This window comes from Peromyscus californicus, unplaced genomic scaffold (assembly GCF_007827085.1).
Source record: "Peromyscus californicus insignis strain IS unplaced genomic scaffold, ASM782708v3 Scaffold_8__1_contigs__length_139910024, whole genome shotgun sequence".
Classification (NCBI taxonomy): Eukaryota; Metazoa; Chordata; class Mammalia; order Rodentia; family Cricetidae; genus Peromyscus; species Peromyscus californicus.
The window spans coordinates 128,248,198-128,258,552 of record NW_026294606.1 but is presented as its reverse complement, the minus strand read 5'-3'; the positions used below and the strand labels follow the sequence as shown (position 1 = coordinate 128,258,552).

At 51.7% G+C, this 10,355-nt stretch overlaps 1 protein-coding gene across 1 annotated transcript; it reads right to left on the bottom strand.

Moving 5' to 3' along the window:
• Window positions 1-1,290: 1,290 nt before the first annotated feature.
• Window positions 1,291-4,074, bottom strand: Misp3 (MISP family member 3). Its single transcript, XM_052728959.1, has 3 exons — window positions 2,777-4,074; window positions 2,312-2,385; window positions 1,291-2,069 (listed from the first exon to the last, which is right to left on the bottom strand). The coding sequence occupies exons 1-3, from the start codon at window positions 3,318-3,320 to the stop codon at window positions 2,067-2,069; spliced, it is 621 nt and encodes a 206-aa protein (XP_052584919.1). The 5' UTR covers window positions 3,321-4,074; the 3' UTR covers window positions 1,291-2,066.
• Window positions 4,075-10,355: the final 6,281 nt, after the last annotated feature.

Here is a 10,355-nt window from a genome sequence, read left to right as displayed (position 1 = left end):
GCGTGCGTGCGTGCGTGTGCACGCGCTCAGGCATGAAAGTGTGCTTGTGTATTCCAGGGTACCAGAGGAGTCCAAAAGACGGGATCTGATTTTCTGGAGCTAGAGTTACAGGTGATTGTGTACCACTCAAAATTGGGTGCTGGGAAATAAACCTGGATCCTCTGCATGAGCAGCAAACATTTTTTTGGTTGGTTGATTCTTTTTTTTTTTTTTTTTTTTTTTTTTTGGTTTTTCAAGACAGGAGTTTGCTGTGTAGCCCTAGCTGTCCTGGAACTCACTCTGTAGACCAAGTGCTAGGATTAAAGGCGTGTGCCACCACTGCCTGGCAGAGTAGCAAAAACTCTTAACTTTAGAGCCAACTCTCCAGTCCTGAGCTTTCTCTTTTAGGAACAGTTCCAAGGCTGGAAAGATGGCTCTGTGGTTAAGAGGACCTTGCTATCCTTGCAGAGGACCCAGGTTCAGTTCCCACCACCCGCCTCTGGTAGTTCATAACTGTCTGTAACTCCAGCTCTAGGGGATCCAACACCCTCTCTAGACTCCAGGGGCATCTGTACATCTGCACTCTCACACACATACCCCTACAAACACACACACACACACACACACACACACACACACACACACACAATTAAAAATAAAATAAATCTTGTGGCTGGAGAGAGGGCTCAGAAATTAAGAGTATTTTTGGAGGACCAGGGTTCAGTCCCCAGCACTCACACAGTCCCTCACAACCATCGATAACTTTGGTTTCAGGGGATCTGGTGTCCTCTTCCTGCTTTTGCAGGCACTACACATAAGTGGCACACACACACAGGCTATCAGAACACTTATACACACAACATAAATAAAAAAAAAATCTTTTAAGAACTTTCAAGGTCATCCTTGACCACAGAGAGAATTTGAAGCCAATATGGGCCATATGAAACCATGGCTTTAGAAGAAGCAAGACAGGGTGGACGGAATACCCACCAGGCGCTGGGCCCCTCATCGCCACCATTACTACTTTTCTTTATTTAAAAAAAAAATTATCTTTACAGCCAGGTGGTGGTGGCACATACCTTTAATCCTAGCACTCGGAGGCAGAGGCAGGTGGATCTCTGTGGGTTTGAGACCAGCCTGGTCTACAGAGTGAGTTCCAGGATAGCCCAGGCTACAAAGAGAAACCCTGTCTCAAAAAGAAAAAAAAAAAAGAGGAAAAGAAAGAAAGAAATGTATCTTTATTTTAATTCATGTGAGTATGTATGCGTTTTGTGCGAATGTATGCCATGTATGTTCAGGTGCTCCCGGAGGCCAGAAGAGGATGACTGATCCCCTGGAGCTGGAGTTACAAGTAGTTATGGACCTCTCATATGGATGCTGGGAACTGAACTCAGGTTATTTACAAAGCAAGCACTCTCTACCCTGAATCGTCTTCCCAGCCCACCACTGGTATTTTTCACTATTGTTTATTTCCCTAGAGCAGGGACAATTGCACAGCACCTCTTCCTAGCAGCGCCCTGAGCACAGGACGCCTTTGGCGCCAATAAAAGCTGAGATCTGGAGACCCAAAGTGGAGTCTATGGGCCGGTGCGCAACATTTTGCACTCTCACCACCAGGGGGCAGTAGGGCCCCGGCCTCCAGTCCCGGGTTAGCAGGCAGCCGGGAACAGAGACTAGAGCGCATTTCGAATTCCAACATTCCGATGCGATCCTCTGGTGGCTTTCCTGGGAGTCCTTCACCCGCCCAGCTCCCGCTCCACCCAGACTAAAGAGGTTCCGGTAGAAAAGAGCTTGCAATAAAGCCCAGGAAGTGGGGGGGGGGGGGCTTTATTTTGTGTTTCACTCACAGGTTTTGCGGGTGGTTGTTAGTTTTCCAGTGAAGACTAAACAATTTTAATGGAGAAAGGTGGTTAATTCCATAGTCAGTATCAAGGATGGGCAGGATTTCAAGTTGCCATTGAAGAGAGCTGGCTCCTCCCTCTCCAGGCCTTCTGCTGATCCGGAGGGTAACTCTACCCTGGTTCTTTAAAGGGTTTGTCACTTCTGGACGAGTGTCCCAGCCTTCGCAGCCCTCAGGGTCTGCGCTCCTACTACGGAAAAGAGGAGAGAAAGGCCACCGTCAGGGGCAAGAGCTATACCCAGGCGTGTGGGGATGAGACAGTTTGTGCTCCAGGCCCCCAGCTCCTCTTCACTCTCTGGGTCACGTCTAAGACTTCGAGTTTGGGCTTGAGTGGCGCTCCAGGGGGACCAGGATGCACCTTTCCCTTCTCAGTGCCCAGGCGCTGCAGGGACGGGTGGGAGAGCGACAAGCTTTGGAAAGAGAGGCTCCTACCTTCTCCAGGCCGTTCTCCGAGGCCCGTCTCCGCGGGGGCCAGATCACCGCCAACTTTCCGTCTCCCCTGCTCGCTGTGGGGGAAGGGACGCTCAGCCGCGGCTGCCCCCCCCTCCCCGGGCGCTAGCTGGAGGATGGCCGCACCCCTTAAACACATACAGGTGTGCACCCCTCCCTCCCCGTGGAGGCCTCCACCCAGTTGTGGGGACCCAAGAACAGGAGTGAGGCAAACCCAGCATAGACAGGAACCTGAAAACGATAGGGGACCCGAGAATGCCGGAAGCCAGCCAAGGTTCCAAGACAATGTGTGGTGGATCTGGTGATCCTCACTCCAGGTGTGGGAGTGGAGGACAGAAGGTGACCCCAGAAGGATAGTTAAGGGTCCCGGGAGTCTGCAAGCCTACAGATGTAGGGCCACTGGAGGTGGAGACAGCGGAGCTCTAGGACCCGGGGTGACCGGCTTACGGGTGAGGCTCGGCGCTGGCTCCTCGACCTCAGCGGCCCCGTAGATGCTGCGCCGCTGCAACTGCAGCTCCCGCTCGCGCTCGCGCACCTGGCGCACCTCCTGCTCCAGCAGTGACAGGGAAACAAGCGGCGGCGACTGCCCCAGCACCGGGCAGCCGTCCTGAACGGCGGGGTGTAGCCGGCCTCCCGCCTCCGGCCGCCGCTGCAAGCCCCCGCCGTCCTCCGCTGCAGCCTCAAAGAAGCGCTTGAGTTCGTCCAGCGGCTGTGGCCGCCGCCGGGCGCCGGGCGGCGGAGCCTCGGGGCTCGCCAGCGCCGCCTGCCTGTGAGCCTCGCGGTCGATGTCCCGTTGCATCTTCGCGCCCGCCCGAGCGCGCTCCAGGGCGCGCGGCAGTTGGGGGCCCGGGCCGGGCCGGCTGAGCACCGGCCTCACGCGCAACTCGATGAGTTCCTCGCCGGCACGGCCGGGACTCAGACCCCGGCTCCGGCGCAGGCTCTCCTCGCGCTCGCAGCTGCGGCGGATTTCGCGCTGGATGGGCGTCTCCATCAGCAGTTCCGCAGGCGCCAGGTGAGATGCCGCGGGCCTCGGTGGAAAACACACCGGGAGGTTTCCGAGTCGAGAGAGGGACACTGCCCCAGTACCTCCGTTATCCGAGTGCCAGGCGGCCCAGCTAGGGACCGTCCAGGCTTTCTGTGTCCTGCTCAACTGGTACCTGCGGGACCTGGCTCTCTGGCTCCGAGGTCTTCAAGTCCTCCGCTCCAGAGGTTTCCAGGACCTCACTGCCTCCCCGGCAGCCCTCGGTGCCCTGGCTCTGCGGCTCCCGGAGCACGTAGCCCTAAGATTCAGGTGACCCTAGGACTCTGCTCTCGGGCGCGGGGGCCTGGATGTTCCGAGTTAGGCGCACTCGGAAAATTTCAGTTCTCCGGGCCGGGATTGAGATGCCCAGATAGGTAGGACGTGGTGACCTGCGCAGTACCTGTAGCTGCAGCCGCCGCCCGAGGTTCTAAGGCGTCGCCAGCACTCTTCTTTGACCCGCCTCTGGCCTCCAAGAACGTCCCCCGGGGGCAGGGCTGGGCACCGCCCCCCGCACCTGCCAGCTGGATTCGAGCGGCCCTGGGCCCGCCCCCAAGGCCGGGGCTCCTCCGCTGGACGCCGGATTCCCGCCACCTGCGCCCAAGGGTTGATTGGAGGGACAGCTTCTTCGGAAAGGGCTTCCCTGAACTCCCTACCCAGGGTGTCGCTCTCCCTCTGGGACCACGCTGACACTTTTGGGGTCTCATTTTCCATCACTGCCTGGAGCCCTGACCTCTAGTCGAGCACCGCGCTGATCTCTGAACCACTACCTCCTTGCGGGGTGTTTCCCCAGTCGTCTTTCCCTGACCTCACCAGTCTAGATCAGTAGGTGCCAGCCCGCGGCCAGCGACGCCCCCGTGGCAGCACGTAGATCGCGGCGCTGCACAGCTCGGGTTCAGCCGGAGGGACGCCCGGGGCCGCGGCACTGCGAGCTACTGCTGCCCTGCCTTGCTCCTCTCTGCCAGGTTCGCAGCGGCACTGCTGCTACTCTACGCCCTGGAGCAGCTTCCCTCCCTCCCTTCCAGAAAAGCTCGCAGCAAGGCGTTGGCGGCCGAGTGTCCTGCTAGAAGGAGCGAGGATTGAGAGGAGAGACTCTCCAGCGCTTTCCGGCCTCTGCCGAGCAATTGCCGCTGGAAGGCGGTCAGCTTGGGTCTGGTTGCTGAGGAGGCCCAAGCTGGAGCAGGAGCCACCGGGAGAGACCTGTGTCTGGGGCCGATCTGTGTTCAAGGGCAAGATCCATGCTCCAGAGTGCGGGCCAACCACTCCCAGGGATATTTTCCACTCTCTCTTGTGGGATGCCGACTTTCACTAAAACCGGCCCACCCACTCGAGTCATGCTATAGTAATCTGGAAAAAAGACAATTACCTAAAGAAAATAGAAAGAGGGGCTGGAGAGGTGGCTCAGCGATTGAGAGCACTGGCTGCTCTTCCAGAGGACCGGGTTCAATTCTCGGCACCCACATGGCAGCTCACATCTGCCTGTAACTCTAGTTCCAGGGCTGCTGATACCCTCACACAGACATACATGCAGGCAAAACACCAATGAGCACAAAATAAAAATAAATTAAAAAAGAAAACAGAGGAGCCAGAGTGGTGGCCCACACCTTTAATCCCAGTACTCACTCAGGAGGCAGAGGCAGGTGGGTCGCCATGAATAGGAGGCCAGCCCCCAGCCTGTTCTACATAGCAAGTTCCAGGTCACCTAGGACTACTTCGAGGTCTTGTTCCAATAAACAAACAGGAAATAGAGGGCTACAAACCCCAACCATTTGATCACTTCTTTCTGTTTCTCTCACTTTTTTTTCTCTCTCTCTCTACTTCTTCTTCTTCTTCTTCTTCTTCTTCTTCTTCTTCTTCTTCTTCTTCTTCTTCTTCTTCTTCTTCTTCTTCTTCTTCTCCTTCTTCTTCTTTTGGTTTTTCGAGGCGGGGTTTCTCCATACAGTTTTGGTGCCTGTCCTGGATCTTGCTCTGTAGACGGCTGTTTCTCCTTTTATACCCAGCGTCAAATGCTGCCTTCTCTTAGGCTGGAGAGATGGCTCCTCAGTTAAGAGGATTTGCTGCTCTTCCAGATGACCACGGTGGTTCACACTGATCTGACCCCTCCCAGACACTGTCCCAACATGGTGCACAGATATGCATGCAGACAAAACACCAATACACATAAAAATAAACAAATCTTTAAATAATAACAATAAGGGCTGGGCTAACGGCTCAGTCTATAAAGTGCCAATGGCCCATGTATAGGACTGGGGAAAGTCAGGAGGATCCCTGGCACCCACCTAGTCTAGGTGAGTGGGTAAAACCCTGTTTCAAAACACAAGGTGGAAGCCAGGCACGGTGGCAAGCATCTTTAGTCCCAGCACTTGGGAGACAAAGGCATGTGGAACTCTGAGTTTGAGGCCAGCCTGGCTACAGAGAGAGGTCCAGGACAGCCAGGGCTACACAGAGAAACCCTGTCCCAAAAAACAAACAAACAAACAAACAAAAACTAAAGTGGAGAATGATGAAAGAAGACTCTTCTTTAAAAAGGTTATTTTTATTTTATATGCATTGGTGTTTTGCCTGCAGGTATGTCTGTGTGAGGATGTCAGATCTTGGAGTTACAGACAGTTGTTAGCTACTATATGGGTGCTGGGAATTGAACCCAGATCCTCCAGAAGAGTAGTCAGTGTTCTTAACCACTGAGCCATCTCTCCAACCCCAAAGGGAGACTCTTAACATTGACCTTTGTCCTCTACCTGGTTAGGGACATGTGTGTATGTGTATGTGTGTGGCGCACACACATACACACTCACATTTACCACACACATACACACAAAAGGGACTGGGGACATGGCTCACTTAGAGTGCTTGTCTAGCATACACAAAACCCAGGTTCCATCCCCAGCACTGCCATGGCACTACCTACATGCCTGTACCACCAGCACTTGGAATAGTATAGGGAGGAGAATCCAAGTTGAAGCTTATCCTTGGCTACTCAGTAAGTTTGAGGCCAGCCTGGGACACTGCTTTAACAAATACTTTTGTCTCTATGGGGCATGTTGTGCTTTGTCTCTTTACCATGTGGACGTGGTCCCTCTAACCGGGCCCCATGATGCCCAAACAAATGAGCCTTCCTCATCGAAGGGCACCTATGACTCTTACTTGGCAGCCCCAGTGGCTTCCCTCTGCCCTTTCCACTTGGCTTCATGTGACTCAGCCACTATTCCCTCCTCAGACTCTGGCTCCATCAAGGCCATTAGGTGGAGGAGAAGGCAAACAGGATAGGTCCCCTGTCATCCTCCCTCAAGCCCACTGGCTGCCTCTAACTACACACCAAACTCTCCCTAGGAGAGGGACAGCATCTGCATGTTGCTAACCCAGGCACTATGCTATATGAAGAGTGAGAGTGTGTAAATTCTTTTCATTCAGCTCCTCAGTTACTCTCTCTTTTGTTTCATTTTAGTTTTAGAGATTTTTATGTGTATGTGTGTGTGTGTGTGTGTGTGTGTGTGTGTGTGTGTGTAAACGGAAGTTTCTGTCCCACCAGCAACTCCCAAATACCTGGCAGCCACTTCACAAATTATCACATAGAGGCTTATATTAATTATAAATGCTCGGCTGATAGCTCAGGCCTGTTACTAGCTAACTCCTACACTTAAATTAACCCATAATTCTATTTATGCTCTGCCACGTGGTGGTACATTTATTAGCATGGTATATTCATCTCCTGCTCCCTGTGTGTGTGGCCGTGACTCCTGATTCTACCCTTTTCTTTCCCAGCATTCTTAGTCTGGTAGCCCTGCCTATACTTTCTGCCTGGCTACTGGCCAATCAGCATTTTATTAAACCAATTTGAGTGACAAATCTTTTTTTTTCTTATTTATTTATAGGTATACAGTGTTCTGCCTGCATGTGTCCCTTAGGCCAGAAGAGGCATCATTTCTGGTGGTTGTAGGCCATCATGTAGTTGCTGGGAATTGAACTCAGGACCTCTGGAAAAGCAGTCAGTGCTCTTAACCCCTGAGCTATCTCGCCAGCCCCTGAGTAACAAATCTTTACAGTGTGCAAGAGGTTTATTCCACAGCATGTGTGTGTGCATGCAGATTTATGCAAATGAGCACTGATGCCCTTGGATCTCCTGGAACCAAAATTACAAGTAGTTGTGAGCCACCTGGAATGGGTGCTGGGACCAAACTGGATCTTCTTAGGAGCAGTTTCCTTATTTAAATTTATTTTATTTTTATTGAGGTGTATGTGCACATATATGTAGGTGCCTAAGAAGGCCAGAAGAGGGCAGCAGATCCCCTGGAGCTGGAGTTACAGGTGGTTATATGTTGCCTGACATGGGTGCTGAGAATCAAGCTCCGGTTCTTTACCAGAGCAGTGAACACTCTTAACTACTGTGGAGTCTCTCTGAATGTTGCTTTTGTTCTGAGACAGGGCCTCACTGTGTAGGGTCTCACTGGTTGGCCTGAGACTCAAAATGTATACAGGCTGACCTTGAACTCATGGAGTTCAGCAGAAGCCTTCAGAGTGCTGGGATAAAAGGTATCTGCTACCATATCCAGCTGTTTTTGTTTTGAAACAGAGAACCCCCATACTCCTGTCTCAGCCTCTAAAGTATTGGGATTATAGGCATTACTACCCAGACCAACAGTCAGAAGTCTGACGTTGAAAAATCCCAAATTCATGCTTTATTTATTCAAAAAATTTTTTTTTTGTTTTTTGAGATGGGGGTCTCAATATGTGTCTCTGGCTGTCCAGAAATTCACCATGTAGATCAGACTGGTCTCCAACTCATAGAGATCCACCTGTCTCTGCCTCCCAAGTGCTGGGATTAAATGTGTGCAGCACCACACCAGGCCGACCTCAGGCTTTAAACATCACTTCTCTAGTTTCTCCTGGGCCTGGCCTCCTACCCACAGCCTGCAGTGGGACAGACATCTCAGACTGAGGACGTACAAATTGAGTACCCACACACACATGGGGTGATTGTCTGCTCAGCTCTGGAGTCAGGCTGGTGAGGGAGCTCAGAAAGTAAAGATGCTCGCCACCACGCATCATGCCTCAAGGAGTTCCTTGAGAAAGGACTCCTCCATTCATCCTCCGATCTCCTCCTGCACTGTGGCGTGCGTGTGTGTGTGTGTGTGTGTGTGTGTGTGTGTGTGTGTGTATGAAAAAATTTTGTGGAGTGACACTATTCTTTGGGAGATAGGAGCAAACACCTACTCATCCCAGATAAGGAACCAAGGACAGACCAAAGTAAAGACATCACCCAAATCCAACTTGGTGAGACCAATAGGTTTTATTAGGGTTATTTACAGGAGTGTGGGTGACAGTTTCTTACAAAGACCACTGCATTACTGAGACCCCTAACCCAGCAATGGTTACAATGCACAAAAGCAGAGAACTTGGGTCACTATACAGTCTGGTGATTGGAATGTCTCAGGCAACTCCGTTCCTCTGAGGTTGTCTCTCCGCAGTTCTTACTGCTTATACACTGTTGGGGAGGGAGGGGCCAAGTACATGTGTTCTATTTCAGGGGCTTCCTGAAGCCTTTAAGGTGTGCACTTCCTGAGCGTAAGGAGCTTTCCTGCAGAATGGAGTGTTTCACCTCCCAGTAGACCATCTGGCATCTTTTTTTTTTTTCCTTTGACTTTTTTCAAGACAGAGTTTCTCTGTGTAGCTTTGGCACCTTTCCTGGAACTCACTCTGTAGCCCAGGCTGGCCTCAAACTCACAGAGATCTGCCTGCCTCTGCCTCCCGAGTGCTGGGATCAAAGGTGTGCGCCACCACCGCCTGGCCTATCTGGCATCTTAACTAGCTATACAATGTTTAAAAAATAAAAAACCCAGTCACCTTTATTCTCAGCACTTGGAGGCAGAGGCAGACAAATCTCTGTGAGTTCAAGGCCAGCCTGGTCCCAGAACAGCCAGAGCTACATAATGAGACCCTGTCTCAAAAAACAAACAAACCAACAAATCTAAGAAGGATGGGGTGGTGAATGCCTTTAATCCCAACACTTGGAAGTCAGAGGCAGGTGGATCTCTATGAGTTCAAGGGTAGCTTGGAATACATAGTGAGTTCCAGGACAGCTGAGCTACATAGTGAGACCCTGCCTCAAAATACAAACAAAACAACATCCCCCCACCCCCAAAAAAATACTAAGCACTAGACTGGAGAGGCACCTGGTGGGTATAGCACTTTCCCTTGCAAGCAAGATGACCTGCGTTCAAATTTCCAGAACCCACTCTCTTAGTTACTTATCTACTGCCGTGACAGGACACTATAACCAAGGCAAGTTATAAAAGAAAGAACTTATGTGGGGCTTATAGTTTCAGAGGGTTAGTGACCATGACCATCATGACAGGGAGCATGGTATGTCACTAGGGCTGTAGCTGAACGCTTACATCTTGAAACACAGCCAGAGGCAGAGAGCGAGAGCACACTGGTAATGGTGTGGGTCTGTCAAACCTCAAAGTCCACCCCCAGTGACACACCTCCTCCAAGGCCACACCTCCTAATCCTTCCCAAACAGTTCCACCAAACTGGAGACCAAATATTCAAACATATGAGTGTATGGGGCCATTCTCATTCAAACCACCACAGTCACTGTTTCTAAAATTACCTCCCCTGGGGAGATATGAACATCACCCACCCCTTCCTCCTCTGTCCCAACAACAAGCTAAAGTGTGATTCCACCAGAATTCATACTAGGGAACCAATAAGTTTATGAGACTTACATGCAGAGCAGTGGGTGAGGCGGTAGGCCTGCATCCAGCATGGATGACAGACAGATGATGGCTTCCCAACGGCTGTGTAGATGGAGCCCTGCTCCTTCATCCTTCCTATCTATGTGCTCTAGCCCCTCCCACAGGCCCAGAGGCCACATGCAACCAGAGCAGAATTACATAAACTGGTTGGGAAGAGTAACCGGATATTCCGGTGAGGGTCCCATGACCCTCCCTAACTTCTTCCAAGTGGGAAAGTCCACAGTCAACAAGCCCAGCCATCCCGGATGAACAC

What these genes read in the sequence shown, in the direction of transcription:
- Misp3 (XM_052728959.1), bottom strand. Translation starts at nt 3,320, where the DNA reads ATGGAGACGCCCATCCAGCGCGAAATCCGCCGCAGCTGCGAGCGCGAG. An exon ending in GCCAGCGCCGAGCCTCACCC is followed by an intron (nt 2,386 to 2,776) that starts GTAAGCCGGTCA and finishes CTTCCCCCACAG; the next exon opens with CGAGCAGGGGAGACGGAAAG.